Here is a 25,569-nt window from a genome sequence, read left to right as displayed (position 1 = left end):
TACTTAGTAAAACCAACGGATTAGATTATTTTCTCATTATCAAATATTAAAACCTATACCTCTGCAGCCCAATAACACCACTTGATTTCACCTTGATGCTGATCTTGCCCTTTCATCCAAAACTCCAGCATAAAGGGGATAATTCAACAGAGCACAGGTGCATGTCTTTCAGAGAGGAAAGGCAGAAGCCTGTGCTTAAATGTATATTGTCTTCTGCAACAAATCACTCTGCCATGTTATTTTTATCTATCGTCCCTTCACCACAAATTCATCCCACATGATTGTGAGTGACAGGTAAAACAACAGACCTTATGATGATAAAACTCTCAGTGCTATGTTATATCATGGCATTTGGGAGGTGGGATATTAGTGGACATTTGGGGCTTAAGTGCATCACTGAGCCTCATAATTAACCCTGCCTTAAAAACAAAACCTAGCTCCCAGAGGTCAAAAACTTTCTGACAGTCTATATACTTAAATAAGCCACTTAAAGGTGTGCTTGTTCAAATGATTACTGCAACCTTATTCCAACGTATAAAGTGTGTTTTGAGACAAATTTCTGATTTTGCTTAAAGTACCCAATAAAGCAGGATCAAAACTTACAAAACCATGGGAAAGAAACTGGGATATTTTAGCAAAATCTTTAATTTTCTTTCAGCCAGCTCGGTTACAAAGTCGTCATTGCAAGCAGAAGTTTGTGTAAAAAAGAGCATGTGATGCACACTGAAATAAATATAAGGTGGTTTTGATTTCAGATTATTGTTCTGTTCATCAGTCTTGTTGTAACTATGCAGGTCATATCACTTGCAGGTCATAGAAGGCCCACGAGGAGGAAAACTCTATTGACCAGTATAGAATTGACAAGTCCAACAGCTGCATATGTGACAAACTTGGACGGCACTTCAATCTCTCTTCTCCTCCTGGCACTGTCGTCACTTTTTGGTACGCCGTACCATGAGTACAACACATGCAGGCTCAATGTTTTCACAACCTGCCGAGTTCCCACCAGTGCTACAGCTCCCAGGAGGAAGCGTACAAAGCTAAATGCCACTGCGTGTGCTGTCAGGGCAGGCAGGGGTACAGGTAACTCTCCCTGGGGCTCAAACGTCTGCCCCAGCTGCACATTTGTCCAGTATCCAATTGAACAGCCGGCACTCACTCCCAGTATGGTGGTCGTATCCCCTCGAGTGGTGCTATAATGGTCCAGCTCTGGGTATGTGTAGCTGAGGAATAAAGGCAGTAACACTGCCACAATGGGGGAGATGGGGCTGGTGAGCTGGAAGTGGTCGAATGTTTCCCAGTATGGGTAGGTGAAGTACATGAGGACGGCTGAGATTAAAACTCCACAAATCACATCCTGAAAGCAGAATAGAGACAATATTTTACAAAAGCTAAACAATATGAACAAAATCTCCATTCCAAAAAAGTTGGGATATTGTGGATCCATACTCATTTGAATAAAGAAGCTTTGTTATGTTCAAACCCTAACCCTAACCCTAAACTTAGTTTTTTTGTAAATGTACACACACTCTGAATTTCACGCCTTTGACATGTTTCAAAAAGGTTTGGACAGGAGCATGTTTTCACAGCTTGTGCAGACTGCCCAAGACGTCTGTATAAAACTTCCATTGTTGCATTTGGCACCCCATAATGCTCCATACAATTTTAAAGGGAGACAGATCTACCAGCACTCTTGACTGTGAAGCCATGCTGTTGTAACTCAAGCACAATGTGGCTTGGCATTGTATGGATGGATATGTTGCTCAAAAACCTGTGTGTACCATACAATATTCATGCTGCCTTCACAGATGTGCAAGTGACCCATACCACAGGCACCAATACACCCCAGCAGTGTTAATTTTGAGAGCTAGTTTTAATTTTAGTCCCAGTATTAGTCTTTAGGTTAAATGCATTTTAGTTTTAGTGATATTTTAGCCATTTCTCCCCTTTATGGTTTGATGTCCGACAAAAACTAAATTACATTTTAGTCTAGTTTCATCTTGACGAAAACTAAACTTACTTTTAGTCAGTTTTAGTTTTCAAAGATCTGTGTTTTTGCTAGTCTTAGTCTAGTCTTTCTCATGGAAAAAAGGCTTTCGACGAATAGTTTTAGTCATAGTTTTACTCATAGTTTTACTCAACGAAATTAACACTGCACCCCACACCATCACAGATGCTGCGTTTTGAGCTCTGAGTTGTTAAAACCTAGATGGTCTATTTTTTTTTTTTAGCCCAGAGGACTTATCGGCCATTATATCTAAAAACAATTTAAAATTTGGACTCCTTAGGCCAAAGCAAGCTTTTCCATTTTATGTCAGTCCATCTCGGATGATTTCAGGCCCAGAGAATTTGTGGGCCCTTTCTGTATTTTGATATATGACTTTTACTTTGCATGCTAGAATCTTAACTTACACTGTGTTAACCGATGGTTTTCTGAACTATTCCTCAGCCCATTTTTTAATATTCATCACAGAATAATGCCTGTTTTTAATGCAGTGCTACATAAGGGGTCAGCGGTCACAGGCATTCAGTGTTGATGCCTTGCCCTTTTTTTCTAATCTTCTAGCGTTCTGCTCCATCTTTCCTCATCTTGCAACTAACAATTTCACCTGATGATAATGCCGTCAGTGCCCTTTGAGAGGCAGAAGGTATGCAACAAGGTTATGCCCCCCAGAGATGCTATGACTTAATATTTTGTAGACGGCGGCTGGGATACCATGGTGACTCACCGAGCACAATAAACCAACTCTGAGAGTTGAATTGAAATATGATGATTCATGCATTCAGAGAGATCTATTTACTCATTATTGCTGTTCACATTGACTGCTCATGGCAGGCTACTGACCCGCATAGACCCTCAGGCCACCACGCAATCCACGCCTGGGATCAAGATTTTAAAATTAGAGAGAATGCTGCATTAAGAGTCTTGGATCAAAGCCTTAGTCGATCAGTTTAACAGACGCTGATGTGAATTATGAATACAGCATTAAGCCTGAATGTACAATGCTGTAGTAGGTGTGTGTGATGTGTGTGTAGGAGAACGATTAGCTCACCAAAACGGAGTGCATGCCGGTGTAGAGACGGCTCAGACACACCAAGGATGACAGCGTCAGTGCGATCAGCAGACCCACCTCAAACTGGAACTGAAACACAATTGTATCTCTTACTCTCACAGATATGTAGATAATTAACACAAACAATGACACACAATCCTCCATGTATTTAGATATATCAGATCTATGAAGGCAGAAGAATTTAGCCTAAAATGTGCCTAAAATTCCTGAACAGATTCCTGAAATTCCTCCATGAAAACACAAGAACTTGTAGGGCTTTTTGGGGCTTCCTTTGTTAGTTTATGGTGATTTCATCCATTCATCAATCCTCTTAATGGTGACGTGTAGTTACTCTCTCCGCCACTATTCCATTCTGCTTCATTGACGTACCGCCTGCCATCAAGTCACCTCTCTTTTTGTCCCTCTACTGTCTCTCCATCCTCTCTCCCCTCCCTCCTTTACCTATGGCAGCAAGTTTTGTTCCCACTTCCATTTCAATAACAGTGAGAAGAGAGGCCTTGTGTATTCATTCACCTCCACCACCCTCCCCGCCTGTGCCCCCCTCCCCCTCTCCTCCTCCTCTCTTGCCTTTTTTCCTGTGTCTTTTCCTGTCTTTTGCAGCTGGAAGCCTATTCAGTGGTAGTTCATGAAGTGAGGGGTTATTCTGAATGACCACAAAGGATGCTGGGGACAGGAGGGGGTCACTCAGTGATTGACTGTCGGGACCTCCGACCTGCTCCGGGAACTGGCCGAGTCGCCCCGGGGCCTTGTGGCTATTCAGGAGCCTCTGTAACAGCCGGCTACTCATCTAAAGCTATGCGTGGTCTTTTCTTTCAGGGAGAAACCTCAAGGAATGTCAGGCAGTTGAGTTCTTCACTGTAAATGAAGTGTCTTGGGGTTGTTTAGATGATTTCCCTGACCTTGAGAATGCTTCTCCAAGATCAGATGTGACAGCTGAGAGCCGAGGAGGCCATAAACTACCAACTACTCTGTCAGTCGTTCTTTAAAACACAGTGTTGCATTAAGACAGCTAATGATTGAGCCACTGAGTGTTTTATTGACTTGGCAGAAGAGTGGCAGAGATAAAGAGGAGAGGAGTCAGGAGGAGGGGGGTTAGGGACATGGACTGACAGTCATTGACTCAGTCGAGTCCATCAGGAGACCAAACACCAGCCCGACGGGTGTGGCTGATGGTGACTGATGGTGACTGCTGGCCCCGCCCCTCCCTGCCCATTGTCCAACAGCTCAGTCAGGACTATGTGATGGACAGTGGGGCCACTCCCTTCATCCCACTCAGCTACTGGCAGACCCATTGCAATCCACAGGCTCCCAGTGTCAGTAATTATTCTGAATTTAACACTTTAATTTAAGTGATGCTGTTCAGACAATAGTAACAAAATCTTGGTCTAAAGACAGGCAACTTGACTTAAGTTCTTGGAGACATTTTGCCTCTTCTCCAAAATGCTTCTTTGGTTCCCATTTGGGCCAGGATCTGGACCATGACTACATGAATGAATGATACCCTACTGAAGGCTACCAGGATTTTAAGACTTTGATGTTGGGGGGTTTGCTAACTGTCTGACTGGTAGAACCCAGGCTGTTCAGTTACAGAGTGTTGCATTGAGAGGGGTCTAGCTTTAGACCGTACGTGTCTGATGGCCACTCTCACATACCGTTCATCTGAGAAACTATAGATTTCAGGATGGAAGTGCCATAATTTTCTGGTACAATGTATTTCCTGTTTAGTTTTGTTTTTTAATTCAACATTATTCATAAACAAGGTCTAGCAGCATTCATGAAATAACCAAAGTTATTGGAGACCAAGCAACATTTATACAACATAAATAAAGCAACATAAATAAAACAGAAAAAAGGTTAGGGGTCTAATCTGGGATTAAATTATGTATAGACCTGTTTTGGAAGTAGTTACACAGTTGGTGGCTCACCTAAGCTTCATAAGCTTTAGCTGAAGCTAATTTAGCTACTGTAGCTTTGTAATGAATGTTACTACATACTAAGCCAATGTAGCTAAGTTAGCTTTAGCAATGTGAGCTTCAACAAACCTAGATTAAGCTACAGTAGCTATGAAGATAATGTATTTAAGTAGCTTAGCCAGCTGCTTGTGAGTTTAGCTTTGGCAACTGTAGCTACATAGCTACATTAGCTATGTAGCCCCAGTATCTATGGCTAAGTAAACTTAAGCAAGTGAGCTTTAACAAACGTAGCTAAGGCTAACTTAGCGAAATAAATGCACAGCTTATGTAGCTGTTTTGTGAGCTTAGCCTAAGCTACATTTGCCCCAGTAGCTACATTACTACGTAGCCCTGTTATCCACAGCTAAATTCACTTTTAGCTACAAACTTTTTAGCAAACATAGCTAAAGCTAACTTATCTACCTAGATAATTACATATGTGGTCACTTTGTGGGCTTAGCCTAAGCTATGTTAGATATGTAGCTTACGCAGCTAACAGAGCTACTGTTTCTGTTAACTCTGCTTGACTAATATCTTGTAATCAGGTTTTGCCAATCAGATTTTTAACTTTTAACTCTAGGTATCCTAACCATTACCTTAACCCTTACCATAACCCTAAAAGAAAAGTTTGATCCTATCTTATTTTGAAAGTTTCAGCATTTGTTTCTGTTCTTAGTTGTTCTGTGTCTCAGATGAACCGTCTGTGAGAGTGGCTGTCAGAGGTGAACAGTCTGCAGCCAGACTGTCTTGGTTGCATCAGAGGTACTACAAATTTCCAAGGGAGTACCCCAAGGTTCTTTGCGTTCACTCTCGGTTTTGGGACCACTTTTTTTTTTTTTTTTTTTTTTTTTTTTACAATCTTTACATTGCTTTGGCTGGAACATACCAAATACTTCTTTTCAGTTTTATGCTGATGATACACTTATTTACCGCTGTGCCCCTACACCTGCACAAGCTTGTGCAAATTTTTGGCATGCTTTTGATTTAATCCAAGAGCAGCTTTGTTAGCTGCAACTTTTTCTAAATGCAGATAAAACTGAACTCATGTTCCTTACAACCTTAAGAACAGCCAACAGAACATTTTCTGAGCACATTTTTACCTAATGTGACATTTTCTTTCAGCGAGCACAATAACAGTGTTGCTAAAAAAAAAAAAAAAAAAACAGGTGTGGTTTTTTTTTTTTTCCCACCACAGAAACAAGTCTCCTTTCTTGCTTTTAAATCATAAAGAGACCAGTTGAGTCCACTTTTTCACCTCTCCTTGATTATGGGGTTTGTGTTGTACACAAATATCTCAGCTCAAAGTTCTTACATGTTACACTGTGTGTATCATGTAGCAAAGAAATTTGACATTAACTGTGGATTTGTTTTTCACCATTGGAATTTATATTCTAATATACTGCTTGAAGTACATGTTGTCCTTGTCATTGGTATGTTTTCATCTATAAAGCTATTTTGGGTAAATTTCCTGACTGCCTTTCCTCTCTTCTACAATAGATTACACAACCTCGTTCTTTTGCTTTTGTGTAATTTGCAAATCACAAAGTCCAAACTGAGTAAGAAAATAATGTTTTTAGGTTTTCTGCACCTTGTGCTCTGAAAGATTTACAGAGGGAATTTAAACTGCAGAATTTGGTTAACCTGAATGTCTTCAATTTCTTGCTGAAAGGTCTAAAATTCAAATTTTCTGTATGTACCTGTTTTAAAAGATGGCTTACTACTACTGCTATTTAATGAGTGCAGTGGAGTTTCAGTATATCTTTTGTTGAAACTGTGTATTGCTGCCATTCTTAGTCAGGTCTCCCTTGAAAAAGAGATCTCAGATCTGAATGGGAATAGCCAGGTTAAATAAAGGTTAAGCAAAAATACAAAGAGAAACTGACTTACTTAGCTAGTACCTCACTGACAGAAATAGTCCACACTGTGAGGAACACAGAAAACGTCATATCCACTTCGCATTTCAGGAAAAAACAAACCATTAACCCCAATGCTGAGAAGTTGCTGTGCCATCTTCTGCACTAAATATAAACTTTAAAATCTGAATCTTTTATATTTCAGTTTTATATTTCACCTAACTGAGGCACAGAGGCAAATATAAGGACACTGGGACTGCAAGTCATCCAGCAGGAGGATGAGATCACCTCAAAATAGTGACGAATTGTTTCAGGGTTCCATAAATATTGGACTTCCTGATTTTATGTTTAGTTTAATTCATCATATCTGAAGAGAATGTGATTTTATGTTTTAACAGATGATTCAATTAGGTAATAAAAAAGATCTGGGAATGACCTTTCTGATCTTTTATAACGCACGGACAACTTTTCGATCAGGTTCTGTCAAGTTTCTCACTGTATGGTTTTTGTGTCAGTTGACTGTAATGACTCAATGTCAGACATAACGGCTTTATGCATTCACAACACAGTTTAAAGCACACTAATTCACAGCAGTGAAAAGCAAAGACATGCCAGCCCCAACTATGCGGGCGCTCACACTAGGCAATCCATACCATGCCCAAGCACACTTGTGCCCCACAGTCCAGCTTGTTTGACCAGGGTGAGTGTCCCGCACCATGCTCAGGCACAGAACACCTCTTCCTCCTGGCATAGATGGGAGAGGTGGGCTTTGGCATTGTACCATTGCTACTACTCAAGCACCAGTGTGCAGCATGGAAATGGTGTGTAATTCATACAACTATTCCTTTTGGCAACCATTTGAAACAATGGTGTAGTGTTAGAGAGCAGCATCTGGGCAAAATACAACAAAGTGAGCCACAATGCAAGTGAAGTGGCTGCCATGTTGTCTGTGTATTTCTCCACTGTTCTGACAGGCTGTGTTGAATTGTATTAAGACACGCTCAGACGTAGTTGGACTTGGAGCAGTGTGAGTGCAGGTCATACATAGAAACGCAGAATCTGTATATGGGGTTGGTGACTTTTGTATAGTGTTCTGGTTTCTATTTACATTTCATCCTTTCATCTGAGATATATTGACCAATCACAATTCAGCAGGCTTTGGTGTTGGTAAAAGACTGTGTGGAAAACAGTGGAACTTCATCTGCTCTACCAGCTCCCATTAACAGTATTCTTATCACGATTTACTTGTCTTTGTGTCCAGATATATGCATAAAAAGTACAGCTAACAATCCAATATCGATCAAGTCCAGGATTTTAAAACTTGTTTTCTCCTCTTGATGATAGCTCTGGCAAAACTTTTCCCTTTCTCCAAATCTGCATCATGATGGTAATTTCTGCAAACCTTTTTTACCTAATATTGAGTAAATCATTGAAACTTATTTATTTTACAGGCTTTTAAATAGTCAATCTTGTGGCGGATGATATTGTTTTAGTTCACTGAGAGGCATCAGCATTCATTTTAATCTGGTCCATAATTACCCATTCTAGCTGGGTTATAATTTAGCCAAACCTGAGAAGACAAATAGCTTAGGACAATGCTTTTTTCCTTTAAAAACCTTCTTTGTAACACTCCTTATAACAATATGAGTAATTCTCACCTGAAACCTGGGTTGAGCACTCAGTAGAAGCGTAAAGGAGATGGCAGTGGCAGCCATGGCGTGGGTTGAGGGAAGTCCATACTCGGCATCGACACGGGTCTCCAGCTTGACCACAGGGGGCGAAAAGGGGCGGGGCAGCTTCAGTAAATCTTTCATCACCTGGCCGACGTACATCACCACCTGAAAGAAGAAAACAAAAAAAGATACCTAATCAACTTTTCCTTGACCGTGATGAAAACATCACAAGTTAAAGGAAAGATGCAAATAACTGAGGTCAGACCACGATTTACAATTTCAGTGGTGTTGAACATAACATTCATTATAATGTTAGGTAGACAGTATAGTAGAATAAATGCAGTGTAACTGTTTAGAGTTTTCTCTCCATCATTCTGTCATCTAGATTGTCTCCTCTTTTTTCATCATCAGTCATGATTGGTTGGGTACCAACATGTAGTCTGTTATGCCTGTTGGTTAAGTCACGGCACAAATTTATGGCTCTGTGATTTTTTTAATCTGACACAGTGACCATCTTAACTGACAGGACTGTGTAGTCTGGAAGAGGCACTGTGGTAATAAAAGAACCTGACTGCATTTAGGAAGATGCTACTCATGTGATGTGGGTTTATATATTGTAAAAACTATTATCTACCATTAATGGACTTCAAAACATCAATATATTGCCCAAACATGAAAACCTTACAGTTTTTACAGGTTATAAATGTCTGCTCAGGATGAGACTTCAGCTGCTGTGCCTGTGGGCTGTGACAGTATGAAGATCTGACAACACCTGGAGGGTTTTGTGCCACTTATTTTGAACAAACTAGACATCAAGTACTTTTTCATCAATGGTTTTTAGTTTTCTATTTCAACTGTATTTGTGTAGTACAATCTTAGTTTAATTCCCTTTCGAACAGTTCTAATTTTAGGCTTCATTTTCTCATGTTTCTAAGGCGTTAATACTTTATAAGTGCACACTGGTTCTGTCTTTTTTCAGCTCTTAGCTAAAGTGTAAAACACTGCAAACAAACACACACCATTGTTACAGAAGAATACTTCCCTTAGAATTTTTTTGTTATGATGAAAAACACTTAAGGTTTTGACAGTAATATGCAACCTCATGAAAACACCACAAGTAATGATATGTACTGGGGGTTCAGTCCCCAGCTCTTGTAGTCACATGCCAGTGTGTCCATGAGCAGGCAGCTAACCCTTAATTGCTCCCCCTGCTGTGTCAGTGGCATGTGAATGTACTGTATATGGATGTATGTGATTAGCTAATACTAATGCCAAATAGCAGCACGCATCATCAGTGTGTAAATGTGGAGGGAATGGATGTGAATGAATGGTGTGACCTCCAGTGAAGAAGCGCTTTGAGTAGATTACTAGAAAAGTGCTATACAAGCTCAGGTCTATTTACCATTACCAAACTAACTAGACAGAATCTGTTGTCTCTGAGCTCCTTTTTATTTGGAATAATTAAAAGCACCCCATTATTTCGTTAAGTTCTACTGATATTCAATTGATTTAATTCTTCTATAGCCTTGGCCTAAGTGAAAAAGTAAAGAAAAATTAGTTAGCCAGCTACATGATGGTATGCTAACATTTCCTGCAATATGATAGCAAGTTTGCTGCTAAGTAGGCCAACGTTATGGCTGCCCAACATTTGAGCTCAAGAAGTTCTAAGTATTATGTATTTCATTTTCAATAGTCAAACTGCTATGTGGCTGTAAAATTCAAAAGACAATTTTTTGTTGAATAATCAACCTTACGTTCAGAAAGCGGGGTGAAAATTCACCAATGTTGAGTCAACCTTGCAAAGCAGATGGATTGGCCAGATTCCATCTCTGTCATCAAACAAATCTATCTTGCAAAGCTCGAATCTGAAACGATTGAGCCCAGTCTTAGAATGAAGCTGACCAATCAGCATCACAGGGCCGGTTTTAGTTGTACTGGAAACTGGTAGCGATGGCTGCTTTCAGTCCAGTGATTAGCTTGGATATAGCTATAGTTTAACAGAAATTTTATTGAAACTGGACAAATTCCCTTTTTTATACAGAGTAAACAGCACTGAAAGCTTTTCACGACTGAAAATTTGTTTTCTCCTCTCCCAACCTGCTTCAGCCTGAGTTTGCAATAGTTACGGGTGGGGTTTAGTTGTATAGCAGGTCAGCAGTGATGAATTCCACTGATTCCACTGAAGCGATTAGCTCCAATGTAGGTTTAGTGAAAATTTCAATCATATCTGAACAGCATCTTATTATTTAAACCACAATAAAGATGAAGATATGATTTTCTTGGCAGGGACGATGTTTTTGCACTCCTCCTGGCTGACTTGACATGAGTTTTATCCAACAACAAGCAACACTATGCACCCAACAGCTAAGCTTACATTACTTTGAGGAGCTGCACATGTCCAACCACCTCCCAAGATTTTTTTGAAAAGTCCTGCCCCCAACACTTTGTATGGGGGGTTTCCTAGATGAATGTGAAATTTATCCATGCAGTGGATAACTGAAACAATCTAACCGGCGTGTCAGGTTAACCTTGAGTTGCACCACAAGCACACCTTTTAACCATCCTGATATAACTAAATAAAGGTCACAATTTCACTCTGAAAAGACTTTGCCCATTTGTTAAACTGGAAGTAGCTTGGCAACAGCTGCAATGAGTACAGGTTCTCTGATTGATGGGTTAATGGACCAATCAGAGTGCCAGCACAGGTTCAAATAAAGTTGTGGCTGCTTCAAGTTGTCCTTGAATATATTAATATGGCACTTTCACAGTATTTGTTTTAATAAATACTTTCATTTGTAGAAGGATTTACTACATTTAAAGACAAAATCACAGCTTTTAGAGTGAATTTTAACATTCACTATTCATATAACAAGAAATGTGTCAACAGTGGAGAGGAACTAACAAAAAGGATGTCAGAGGAGAACTGCTGCCAGCTGAACAAAAAAAGCAGACATGACAAATGAGGAGATGGTGATAAAATAACGTAGAGGAAGTAGAATCCTGGTTATGCTGAGATCTTAAACCATTCACATACATATAAATTATTAATCAGATATTAAAAAAGGAACAGGAAAAACCGTACAATAGAGGGGACCCACCCTGGCATACATTGCAGATGCTGCAGTCACACAGGAAGAAGATCTATTGTACGGAGCTGAGAATCGGGGGGGTAGGATGGGATGGAGGTGGGATGGAGTGGGTTGCTGATGCAGCGTCTTCAGCAGGCTGGGTCAGACAGAGGGCTCTTGACACAATGATACACTCGGCTCAATGTGTGGGGGGGCCATGGTGTTGGTACACCAGTATGAACGTGCGTCTCCTGCCAAATGTGCTGCCTATTCTCTTTCCTGAGATCCCCAGCGGCCCTTGGAGGGGCAGCCTGCTCCAGCTCCAGGTTATTTAAAGCTCTGCCTTGTATATTTAATGAATGGCTGTCTTAGCGAGGAGCAGGGAGGCAGGGAGCAGTGAGCGAGCAGGACACTAATGTGTGTGTTTAAGGGAGAGAATGGAGAGGTGGTTATTACTGTCTCTACTGACACTGTAATCAGGAGACGCTTGTTACCATGGCAAGTGAGATATAAAAGTACGTCTCCTGACCCGCTGTTTGAGTGGCAATTTGCCATCACCAAGCGTCATTCAGATAAAGAGTGGGGGAAAATGACAGAGAATGAGATGAAATTTCAGGAAAACAGATAACTTGTCTGATTCAAAAATGCACCCTATCAAGGTCATCATTACACGGTATCTTGTTTGATAAATCTGCACACAAACAAGATTCTTTGAGGCTGTAGTCTGATGGAGCAGTGCACTAAGTTAAAGGCTAAAGCAAGCATGCTACAATGTTTTTTTTTTTTTTTTTGTATTTTGGCATGTTTCTGTAATGTCCTATAATGTTTGTATCAAATACTTTGACCTGATTGGCCAGCTACCCATTGCAGCAGTCTGCTAAGCCTTGATAAGAGGACACTGTTTTAAAGAACCAACCATTGCCCAAAAAAGCAGACATCTTCTAAGGACATGTCACTAATTGCAGGCAAAATCTGTGGAAACAAATGCATTCATGAAACACTAGTCCATTTACTTTGGGAGAAAGAGAAAGGAAAGTATAACAGTGGAGGAAAAAAAGCCCCTGATAAAAAAACATAAAAATAAAAATAATAAGCTTTGTCAGAGAAATCTACAAAACAGATAACACATGGGGTAAACATAACAGAAAGTGGAATGGGATACGGTGGTGTTAAAAAGGATATTTCAGTATGTTTGAAGTTGGGTTACATAAGTCACTTGGACACAGTAGTGGCATTAGCTTCTAGCGATTTCATTTAGAAATCATAAAGCCCTTTTTGTTTGGCACTATTTTGCAATGCGAGCTTCGGCTACCAGCCACATGCTCTTCTGCCTCAGCGTACCTGATCAGCTGTCTGGGTCTTAGGGCTTCATTAGAGACAACAACAAACTAATTTAAAACTAGTTATTTCAGCTCAGTTTTCCCCCTTAACAGCTGACACATTGTTTTCATATACAGTAAACATCATGCTAACTGTCGCTTGTCAAATCATCAGCCAAGAGACAGCCATAAACTTACCTGGATGACAAATTTTCATTCAGCTCTTCCCAGGGCTGGTTTCTCCAATTTATCCCCAGAAAGTTGAAAAAGGTCACACAGATGTTCAGTAAGGCATGGAACTCTAGATGGCGAGTGATGCAGGCTGCAGGCATCTGTGAGCCACTGTGGCTCTAAGGGCGCACTCACACTGTACCGTGCCTTGGCCCGTTTCAGCCTAAAGTCTGGTACGTTTGGCCAGTGAAGGACGAGGTGGGCCTAGGCACAGCATGGATGCAAATGAAGGAGCACAGGTGCGGGAATGTGACGTAGTGTGAAGTAACAACAAATGGACCCACTTCAGAGCACAGAGAGCACACTAGGCAATTTTAACTTTGCTCCACTATGGCATCGTTCAAATGGATCCAAGTCCAGTCCACATTTCTGACCAGTTTCTAGCAAAGTCAAGCTTTAACAACTTTCCCTTGATTGAGCCACAAACAGCAGCTCCCAGGATAACCGACACCTTTCATCTTTCACGCATAAAGGAGAGTGCCAAATACGCGGACAAGTGTGTGCCGGGGTTAATCACATGGCTGATTTACCCTCTCTTATTATAAAACTGTAATGCCATACTATCATCCACTGAATTAATTCACCTTTAATTCTATGTCATGTCATCAAGAAGTGAAATTGTGATCTTGATCTCTGACGAACGGAACATCATGTATTAATCCTGTGGCGTTTTCACTTCCAGCTCTCATCAGAAGGTTAAAATTGCTCTCGTCACGAGAAAAACTTTTAACTGAACATTTAATCCTCCTCTGGACACAGGCTGTCCTGTGACATGAGAGCTTGTTTGGTGCAGCGGGCATCCAGAATTACACAGAGAGATGTCACAGTTCACGGTGCATAAAGGAATGCCAGGGGGACTCAGATAGTGCACGGACACACAGAGGAATGACTGTAGGGGCTCATACAAGTTAAAAAGTCCAGATTTTATTCAGCAGAAGTGCTTGAACCTCTGATCAGGCTCAAGATGATATGCTGTGAGCGATAATTCTCCGCTATGAACCGCTTTCTCTCTTCTCACTGGGCTCTTTATAGTTAAAGTGGCCTACTGATCCCATGCCAGGTGAAATAATTCTGGTGTCAGATCAGATATCATATAAATCTGTTGCTATTTTACAGCCTATAAAGAAATACTGATGTATACTGAGTCATCAACAGGCCTGGATACGTTGAGTAGTGTGACTGGGGCCAAAGGGGGGACAGGGGATGGGGTCAAATGGGTTTCAGCACGGTTAGAAAACGGCACGGTACAGATGGCCTAGTGTGAGTGCGCCCTTAGTCCCACTCGTGAAAACAGTAGCTCTCCGTGTTTGTGGGTGTGGGCTCACAGTCTACACACCTACATCACCAGGTAACTTGGTATCTCTCCTACTAATCAGTCTTAACTGAGTGTCCATCTGTAGAAGTTGTTCCTCTGTGTACTCTGGGTCGTAAAAGTATCCCCTGGTATCCAAAGTGAACTGTATGCCGTTGCCACTCAAGTCAAGTCGCTGTTGACTCTGATGAAGCCGCAGACCCAAACAACTGATCAGATATGCTGAGGCAGAAAAGCACGAAGACAAGGGGTGTCAAACTCATTTTGGGTCAGGGGCTGGATTTGCTCCAGTGAGATGGGTTTTGTGCCCTCAACTTTACCAGTAAGGCAGCAGCTGCCTGGAAGACATCCCCCACCCTCCAATCGCCTTCCAATCAGGTGAAGTCATGAGCTTCATCCCTAATCTTATCACAAGTCACCATGATATTAGCTACCTTAAGTCAAGTCTCAATGATGCCATATTCAAATGCATGCAAACAAAATCAACCAATTTGAACCCCCTTAGCAAATTAAGAGAAGTTTATTTATTCGGTAGGCATTTGGATGCCTTATAGCAGGGGTGTCAAACTCAATCACAGCAGGGGCCGGATTCTGGATTCAGGACTAGCCTGAGGGTCTAACAGGGTCATCGTTTTAACCATAAACTGTCAACCATGTTTCATCAGTAATAAAAAATGAAAAAAAGAACTTTTCACTGCTGATAAAGGATTTTGACTTTTAAAAAGTTAAAAAGATAAGTTTAAAGGCTCATAAACTGAGAAAAGTAAATTTATTAGTTCAAAAAGCTCAAAACATGAAATTAAAATTGAAAAATAATGTTTTTTTTTAACGCAAATATATTAGAAAGAACGTCAAAATCACGAGTTTCAAAGGTCAAAATATGAAATAAAATTTGGAATCATTAAATTAAAAGTCCAAATATGATTCAAAATTTTAAATTGTGAGTCTACAAGGTCAAACTATGGGATTATGAAGACAAAGTTTAGAGTTGAAAATATAAGATAAAATACAAAATAACTGGTTAAAAAGGTCAAAATATCTCTTAAAAATTAAAATTATGAATCTTAAAGCTCAAACTATTATATTAGAAGTCACAATTATGAGTTGAAATGCTCAAAGTATGAAAAAAAGTCAGAATCCTGTTTGAGTCCTAATTGTGAGATGCTAAATTGAAAATGTGAAATTAAAACACAAATTAATTTCTTTTCCTACATTCCTCGATTCATATCTAAATATTTTTAGTCCTTACTTTTTCAGATTGTATGACTTAACAAGGATATCTTCAATCATCAAATATAAGTTCACATTTTTATACTTGAGGAAATCTGCAGACCTCATACTGATGGGCCAGTCATAACGGAAATATGAAATCATCTTTTTGGCTGGATTTAACTGTTCCACAGGCCAAGTTTGGCCCCTGGGCCTTGAGTTTGACTCCTGTGCCTTATAGAATGCTTAATAACTTATCATATAGAAGCTGACGTCAAGGCAGCTAAGGCTATGGTAGGGATATGTTCATGTCTTCCAGGCTGCTGATCCTGGGTACCTGCCAGGCATCCAATTGGTTGTGGATAACTGAAAGGGGCCAAGAAGCTGCCTAGCAGGTAGCTAGTATTTATGTGTCACCTGGAAGGCAACCCCTATGCCTAGCTTCCCTATAGTTATCCAAAGCAAACAGGCTGCCTGGCAGGTAGCCAGTATACATAGACAGCCTGGAAGAAAAGTGATAACTATGCCTAGCGGCCTTGCAGTTATCCACAACCACTAGGCTGCCAGGTGGGAAGCTAGTATCAGCAGCCTGGAAGACATTCACTATTTTTTATCTACTTTGAAGTTAGCTAGGCTCAATATGATAAGCTACTTAGCATCCGAGAAGACATTTAGATGCCTACCAAATAAATAAGCTTGTCTTAATTTGCTAAGGAGATTCAAATGGTGGGGTTGATTTTGTTGGCTCTTTTTTTTTAATCTATGACATTAATCAAATCTGACTTAAGGTAGCTAATATTAACAAACCTAAGCCTAATATAGAAGCTAGCAAGCAAGCTTGCATGAGACGTGAAGCTCATGACTTCACCTGATTGGAAGGTGGTTGGAGGGTGGGACGTGCCTTCCAGGCAGCTGCTGCCTTACAAGCAAAGTTAAGGGCTCAACACACTATTGAGCCGCAGGGCTCACTACCCAAGCTGGCGGGGCTAAACAAAGACTCAAATGCTGGACAGTAAAAGTACAGCGGTGGGTCAAGAAACTGCCTGTCTGTTCTCAATTTATTTTGTGGGATTTCCTCAAGCTGTAGCTCCTCCCAGTTAGGAATAGTAAAAGAAATGCAAGAAGGACACACAAGTGCACAAAGGGAAAATTTACTAAATGGAAAAATCCCTTATTTCTCAACGTTGACCTGAGCAACGTCATGTACATTTAACAGCTGTCCAGATGATTTTGGGATGTTCTAGTGGAGGAAACCCACCTTCTAAGCCCATCCAGTCTCAGCAGATGGCTGTTAACCAATTTAACTGGTTCTTTAAGTTTCTGCGTGTTAAAAATGTCTAGATTTTTCCTTATTGCTGCTTCCTGCTGCGTGCACATGGAAAATACTGTTGATTTTCTCTGAATAATACAAGCACTGTCTAGACCTTTTTGTGCCAAGTGCCTGGAGTTAATTCTTGCAGTGAGTTGGTGCTATATAAAGAGTTATTGATTGGTTGAACAATGATGTCTTGTTTTTCCTGCAGTCTTAATTGTTTTTCGCATCTACCATTGCTTTTTATAGCTCTGGTTGTGTCTGAATGCGGAGCTTGTAATGAAAATATCTGGCTCTGTCTACACCATACCTCCATACACACACCCAGAGAGAACAATGAGTGAACAGTAAACAGAGAACAAACAATGGTAAAGCCATTTAGCATGTCTGGCTTCATCCATTCACTGCACAACAAGCTATTCTGTGTGAACACGTCCACTGCGTTCCCCCTCTGCCCTCACTCAATGAATCTGCCTACCAGTACAAGTGCTTGCATGATATGATACCCTCGCCTCACCGCCTGCACTCGCCATCAACACAAACATCATATTCAACAGTCTCCAGTGTAGCCAGCGTCTCGTTGGTGTCTCTTTAAGAGTCACTTCAAAGGATGGGCTGGTCTCATTAGGAAAAGTGTTAAAGACGGGTCAAGAAAGAGACAGATATATGGGCCAGCTAGGGTGTGTGTTTCCTTGTGAATAAGTGTATTGATCGAGGCGAGCGCGGCTCTGGACTTTGATCTGTCAACATGTGGATCAGAGTCAGTGTGAGTGGGGACGGAGAGAGGCTGTATTCAAGGGTCAGTCTTTGTACAGAGAAAACTCACAAGTCGTTTGTTTTTGGATGAAATACTCAAAGAAATAGCAACCAACAAAGGCTGATAATATCAAACTTTATTGTTGATGTAAAATCTGCTGACTAAAAATGTTAAAATATATGAAACCTATGATGATTATATGGTCGTCTGTCATGGCAAAGCAACAACATTTAGTGGCAAGAAAACTTTTAAAGATCCTATTACAAAGGAGAAATTGTCTAATGGAAAGTATGGGAACTCATGGTCCTTTTCTTATACTAAAAATATGTTTTCTTATGATGAGCAAGATTTCCTACATGTGTCCTGATGTCCTTGAACTGACCAACCAATATCCCAATTACCCTCTAAACAGTCCCTTCAATTGCACAAAAATCCACAAAATAAGCACTATTTTATGCACTTCACCTTAAAGCTACTAAATGATGAATTTCTACACTGAAATGTCCATATTTATTAAAAAATGTTATTCCTTTGTCATATATTTGGTTGAGGTCATACATTATCTCAAATATTTCCAACACTTTTCAAAGCCAGAAAAATATTGAACTGCCACTGGAAGCAACCAGCAGGTGGTAATATTTGTTTATATAAAGCTGTGGTTTTATGCCAGAACAAACAGCAGGAATCACAGTCTCTTTGGGTAGCACCAAAAGAAGTGGTCAAATGTTTGTCTGAGCATGTTACAAAGACAGAGGAGTCCCACTGAAAGTTAATGATGAGGAAAAACACTTAACAAAAAGTAAGAATATTTGTGTTTGGTAGATTATTTCTTTGTTGTAGCGATGCTTCCAGACTACTGGCAAGCCATTCCTTCCTCTCAACTCCCAAATTCTGAAGGGAATTGTCTCTGATAAACCTCACTCTATGGGGTAAACCTCATCATCTCAGAGGATAGAGTTTGGTCCCAGACCATGGAGGTATGGCATTGCCACTGGTTTCATAATCCCATCTCAGCATCTTTCTACATTGAGATTGCTTCTAATGATGACAAGCCTTGTTTTGTCCAGTAAGTGGGGGGATGCCACCCCCACCATCACACGGCCTCTACCAAAAGATGTTACTCTACCAGTGCAGTAGATAATACTCTATCGATGCAACAATCAGCATAGTGGCTCCTGTTTGTCAAATGAATAAATTGTTAAATTGCCAACCCACCAAACACGAGTCAATGATAGAATAAGCTGTTTGACATTTGCAGAGAAGATTGTGCAAACATTTCATTAGCACAACCCACATACTCAGCTCTGCTGCTCATCCCACAAGTGCATGCTCCTTTCAAATGTGGCACCATTTAGAGGGAAATGAACAGGCTTTCCAATAGTATAAAATGCATTGCCAAGAAGCAATCTACCAAACAAATGTCCTTAACTTTTAGTACTAAGTTTAGATATGACAGGTTGTATTGCTATCTACAACCATTCATCTCACTCTAGACTACATAAAATATGTGGCTACATAGACATTACTTAGAGACTGGCAGTCATCTAGTGCTATCCAGCAGACCAATAGCAGGGCTTGTGCGTATAGTTGAATTTTGTAGGAGGTGCATGTCAGGCAACATATGTAAGCTTCTGCATAGGTTCAGAGCTGTGCAAACCTACTGCATGTACTACAGTGCAGATTAAATGCAGAAGAACAAATCTGGCTTAGGCAGCGAATTCTCAAGAAAAACACTACAATGCAGGCTCGTGAACTTCTCTACGATGGTTTGCCCCTTTTGTCCAAAACATTAACATATTGAGAGTATTTCAGCAAAGTAAATGCTATTGTCTCTGCTAGAAGAGAAACAGAAACAATGCAGATCCTTGGGGGATTTTGTGGCAACAAAAGGTTAAGGGAAATATGGCCATTTTTTTCAGTTCCAAGTAACTAAACATAACTTGAATTTCAGAAGCAACATGTCACATTATACAACAAAAATGCAAGCACTCTAATGGATGACTTTGTAATGCAATCCCTCCCAACACTGACAAACATCATGTAAAATCAAGACTGAAAACATTACATGCAGTTTCTCTCCTAATATTCTCAGTTATCCACATCATGGTCTATGTCCTGTATGTCATTAAGTAAAAGAACATCTTGGGGTTTTTATATTCCAAACAGCACATGATTTGCATAATACTCTGTTACAAGAATACCATACAACCCTGTAAGAAATTCATGGCCATATGGTTAATGACAGTTGTTGTTCTCTAAGTCAACCAAAGTCAACCTTCAAAGTACAGGCACCAGGGAGTAGTTAAGGGCACAAAGGGACATGTGTTTGTAATGTGTGTCTCTGTCATTGATTTGGCCTGTACTGTCTTTTCTCATGCACACCAGTCTTCATTTGCATGAGTGTGCACTTCAGTTGCTGGCGTGAGTTGCCAGTTCTGTGTGTGAGACAGAGGAGAACGAGTGCACTGCCCTGCGTGAACCTTAGATAACTCCACCCGCACAATGGCAGGGTGCTGTTAGAAGTCAGAAGCGTGGGGTGAAGTGCCCCGAGGGCTGACAGGCCAAATGTTCGGTCCAAAGAGAGAGAGAAAGCTCAGGGCGTTGATGAGGCCAATAAAACACTCAGCTGGTGGAGCAGGGGGGAGGAGAACACAGAACGAAGCTGGTAATGTCTAACTAGAGGGAGGGCAATGAGTGTGTTTAGCGGGAGAGGTGGGAGGTGTAGGGATGGGTGATGTGGAGCAAAATCTGCCATATTTTGAGCTAAACAGGGAAATAAAAGCTGCACAGTTAAATCCATTTTTCTGTGGAGAAAAAGTAAGTGTTGGTCCCAATTCCACAATAATAAACTTCGATATGATTCTTGTGCAAATCAAACCATATTTAGGGATGCAGATGGCCTAGCTTTTAGGTCACACCTCTTATTTATGGGCAGCCTGGGTTCAAGTCTGGACTGTGGCTCCTTTTTCCACAAGTTTCTGACTCTATCCACTGTTCTACCCAGAGATAAACCTTTCAAAAAAGCAACAACACAAAAAACCTATCGAAGACGATTTCTGCTAAATAAGAAAGGAAATTGTGAAAGTAAAGCAATTCTACAAAAAAAAAAAAAAATCCTAAGTGAAAAAAATCCTGAGATAAAAAGTCAAAAGTATGATAAAAACTATACTTTTTATCTCATAATTTTGATTTTTCTCTCATAATTATGCCTTTTAACTCATAATTTTGACATTGTATCTATAATTATGACTTTATTTCATAATCATGACTTTTTATCTCAATTCCAACTTTTTATCTCATCATTATGACTTTTAACTCATAATTTCAACTTTTTATCTCTTAGTTTTGACCTTTTACGAATCTTTGTGACTTTTTCTTTCAATATTTTGACTTTTTATTTTATAATTTTGACTTTTTATCTCATAATTATGACTTAGGATATTCTTTTTTTTAAGAATTGCTATACTGTCACATTTTTTCTTTTTTATTTGATGGTAATAGGCTTCCATAGAAACAGGTTTGAGTTCACAGCGACAACAATAAAAGCCCTAAACACCCAATATTGTTTCAAAATTATCTCCATTATTCTAATTATCAGTGGTGTCAAAAAGTAGAGAAGCTTTATGACCTTCAGTCATATTTTCACCAAAAGATAGAGAGCACACTGTCTAAATGGCATAAGCACAAATACACTGGAAAAGAGGATTTCCCTCTTCAATCAAAGCACTGAGTCTGTGTGGATCAGACTTTCACATCTGGACACTACAATTTTACTCCATTCTTTGCAAAACTGCTCCTGCTTTTTTAGGTTGCACAGGGATCAGGTGTGAACAGCCCTTTTCAAGTCCAGTCACAAATCCTCTATTCTCTATTCCGATATTTTCCCGCTTTCATTTTACCCTCTACCTTTTACAAGTCTTCCAGGGCTGGCTGCTGAGAAGCATCCCCACAGCATGATGCTGCCACCACCATGCTTCACAGTGGGGATGGTGTTTGTGGTGCTGTGCAGTGTTTGGTGTTCACCAAACATAGAGTTTTGCCTGATGGCTAATATTCCATATTCCTTTCATTTCTTGTTGATGGAGTTGACTGAACTCTGGGGGATGTTCAGTGCCTTGGATTTTTTTTTGTATCCATCCCCTGATTTTTACTTGTTAATAACCTTTTCACTGAGTTGCTTAGACTGTTCTTTTGTCTTCATGGTGTAGTGGTAGTCAGGAATACTGATCAACCAGTGACTGGACCTTTCAGATACAGGTGTCTTTATACTACAGTCACCTAAGACACATTCACTGCACTTACAGGATCACAATTTTACAGCAGTTGAAAGCAGCAGTAAAGCAAGTGTTTGATTCCTATTAAAAAAATAGTGCATTAATTTTGGATCATAGTTCATGTGATTAGTGTCATATTGTTTTGATAAAATATTTGCTATATCTGGATTAATGACATCGTCTTGTCCTAAAATTGATTTGAAAAGTTATTTCTACATATATCTAAAAAACTTGATGTATTGCCCATCCCCAGTAAGTGTTCGCATATCTGTGTTGGTGTTTATGTGTGTTTGAAGGAGTTCACACAGAGGCCTGGTGCAGCCAGGATGTCAGAAGAATGGTATCTCTTACCCTGGGGGGCCAAACGAGGGGTTCAGACACAGGGCACCCACCAAGCACTCAGGGCAGAGACACAAAGGGCACAAAAACACACAGACACGCACAATTTGGAGGGTGTGTGGCCGTCTCTGTCTGCCAGTTTGCCTCAGTCAAACAAATTCCTTCTGGGATCATAGTTGACATCTTTTAAGGCTTTCTCCTCATAGTGTGCTGGATCCTGTCAGAATAAACATCTAAAGGGGGGGGATCCTAACACTCTTTTCCCTCTGATTTGTCCTCATGTGTGGCCTCTTTACATGTCAGGGGCTGCGGTCAGGCTGGCCTTAGTGGCCCCTTATGCCCGGGGATATATGGACGTGGTGGTGTCAGAGACAGGTCACGGATGAAAGGAGGTTGAAAGGTGAAGAGAGGGTGATATGGAGAGACATAGAGGTGGCTTTGTGGAGCAGATGGACATCTGACTGAAAACTTTGGTTTGTGTACTGTGATGGTGTGACACATAATCACACTGGCCGCTTCATTAGGTATACCACGTCAAATTTTAAGCCACTTAGAGCCACTTTATTTCCCATTCAGATGCTCGGTTTGAACTTCAGCATAGGTCTTGATCAAGTCTACAGACGTTGATGCTTTGCTGCCATGCGATTGGCTGATTAGATATTGACATTAAGAAGCTGTTGTACAGGTGTACCTAATGAAGTGGTCGGTAAGTGCACTTTCTCTCTAGGTGTGACTTACAGCCCACATGTTGACGAGGCGTCGGCACAGGAAAGGGTCCAGGCTCCAGTGTATGCAGGGCAGACAGGTGATGTAGAAGAACTCATGGCCCAGGCCTGCCGACAACAGGAAGAGGTAGTGCAGCAGCCAGTTCCTCACCTCGTACTCAGGCCGGCTGCAGCCCTGCAGATAATCAGCACAGATAAACACTGAATATGTCTACTTCTGGAACAAGTGGCTCCTGGAATGGCATCAAAGATCACATCTATCAGCAAAACACTGCAGTCAGTCCTTGCTGTATGCTGGCTGACCCGCTGTGACCTCTGTGGAGCTTCTTCAGGCCACATTTAATATTTATACCAGCCAGCTGGTCACAGTCAATCTGATTTCTGTATTTAGCTAAGGGCTGCACAAAATAGGAGAAGCTGTGGGTCAGTGGTACAATCAGTCGTCTCTCAGCAGGAAGGTTGGGGGTTTAACTCCAGGAACACTGCAGTCACTTTTTAGTGTCTTTGGGCATGACACTGAACATAAAATTGTTCCTATTGCTGCATCAACAGTGAATGTGCTTGAATGGGATTGGCAAATACTAAGGCTGAAAAATACACCTAACACAAAAGTAAGGAACTTTGTGTTTGGTAGATTACTTCTTTGTCGTAACAATGCTTCTTTGCAATAAATGTTATACTGTTAAAAAGCCTGTTTCTTTCCTTTTTAAATAATAACACTTTTGTGAGGAGCATGCATTTGTGGGATGAGCAGCAGAGCTGAGCATGTGGGTCGTGGCCATTAAAAATTTGCCAAATCCTTTCCTTACCAATTAAAAAGGGAAATAAACAGGCTTTTCAATGTATAAAATGCATTGTCAAGAAGCATTGATACTACAAAGAAATAATCTATAAATGTCCTTACTTCTTGTGCTAAGCTTCTATCATTTTTCAGTTGTGATGGGATGTTACATCAGTATGACAGTCACATCACAGTCATGTCACCAGAAGCACATCCTGCTAGGGGTGTAATGGTACAGATATTTGTCCTGAACGGTCATAATTTGGGGGTCTGCCTGAATGCAGAAAAAGGCAATAAAACCTGACGGTGTTTATATGCCAATCTAGTTTGGTAGTAACGCTCATGACTGTTCACTAACCACTATTAAACAATTAACTGAGAAGCCCTTTGACCTGCACATCCCTTGAGAATTGCTGTAGCTGCTGTAAAGCCATTGTTGATGCTGTAGCCTAGCTTGCTGTGCTAATCAAGCCAGATTCTGGCTGTAAAGGATTTATTTCTATGCCATGTATCTTTACATTTGTCTGACCGTTTATATTTAATTAGTCAAATCAGGAGAGTTCCAGCACATGTCTCTCTAAATCAGTTGAAATATTGCTGCTTAAAATAGTGTGTGAACTGTGCATGACAAATGAAACATTACTGAAGTAATGGCAACCACTGTCAGCACTTAAGTACTCGAGCCATCCTTTGTAGGAATTAGCTGAAAATATTCTTACCGAGCTCGGAGGAGTCAAAAACACTTTCATCAAAATACCAATTCTCCCCTGGTACTTCTGTTCTAGGATGAAGACAGTTGTCTAGGAAAATATCTTCATTGAGCTTTCACTGATCTGCATATTGACGCACATGAAGATCAGTTTTCAGTCTACTTGCACAAGCTTAAACACCTCTAAGTAAGAAAAAACACGGTATCATATAATAATCAAAATGAAAAAGGTGGCACTATATATTCACAACTAAATTCTGGCTTTTCTAGTCTTGAAAATGGCACCAGTGTGAAGTATTTTATGTTTACAGGGACTTGTTAGAAATATCTGAATGAAATCAATATCTTACAAAAAAAAAAAAAAAAATCATATCCTTTTCCTTGATGACCAGAGCATTATTCAGCTACACGTCAAAAGGAGAGCAAGTATGGGAGGGCCTATCTGAGAACAGCCTGACATGTCCATGTACTGGCTCAAGATAACCCCAATGACACCACCATGACATCATCAAGATTATTTTCTCAGACAAAGTCCTCTCAGAGAAACAAAACAAATCATCTAACTGTTACCAAAGCAGGGTTAATACTGAAAAACTGACATTAAATGGAATAATTTTTAATACCTTTTCAAAATCATACATTTTAGGAGCCATCACATGTTTAACCTTATCTGTTACATGAGAGTTTGACTTCTACAAAGCACACAGTTCTGATGTGCTTTGTACTGACAGTAAGATAAAACTGTGAAAATATAGAAAATAAAATTCCAGTAGCATTTTTATTGTACTATGCAAATAAGGAAGATGTTGTGATAATACTATAATCAGAAAGGCCTCAGTTTGATACCATAAAGTAGCAGCCTGTCGAAGGTCTGCTTTTTCCACTGAAGTGGCCTCAAAGTAGTTATGCCAAAAGCCAGGAGTACCAATTTACAAGTTCTGCACATGTAAGACTTTTTAAACACCCTGCAGACATCCAGCA

At 40.3% G+C, this 25,569-nt stretch overlaps 1 protein-coding gene across 1 annotated transcript in view; it reads right to left on the bottom strand.

Annotated features, from left to right (window-relative positions):
- Window positions 1–627: 627 nt before the first annotated feature.
- sgpp2 (sphingosine-1-phosphate phosphatase 2) overlaps window positions 628–25,569 on the bottom strand; it is a 29,857-nt gene continuing 4,915 nt past the window's right edge. The window contains exons 2-5 of the mRNA XM_041809123.1: window positions 23,112–23,273; window positions 8,538–8,717; window positions 3,054–3,143; window positions 628–1,357 (exon numbers count right to left, since the gene is read on the bottom strand). Coding sequence (XP_041665057.1) covers window positions 812–1,357; window positions 3,054–3,143; window positions 8,538–8,717; window positions 23,112–23,273 — 978 coding nt within the window. The 3' untranslated portion in view covers window positions 628–811. The remainder of the gene's footprint in view (window positions 1,358–3,053; window positions 3,144–8,537; window positions 8,718–23,111; window positions 23,274–25,569) is intronic.

This window comes from Cheilinus undulatus, linkage group 2 (assembly GCF_018320785.1).
Source record: "Cheilinus undulatus linkage group 2, ASM1832078v1, whole genome shotgun sequence".
In the NCBI taxonomy this organism is placed as follows: Eukaryota; Metazoa; Chordata; class Actinopteri; order Labriformes; family Labridae; genus Cheilinus; species Cheilinus undulatus.
This window is presented reverse-complemented; position numbering and strand designations above follow the sequence as displayed.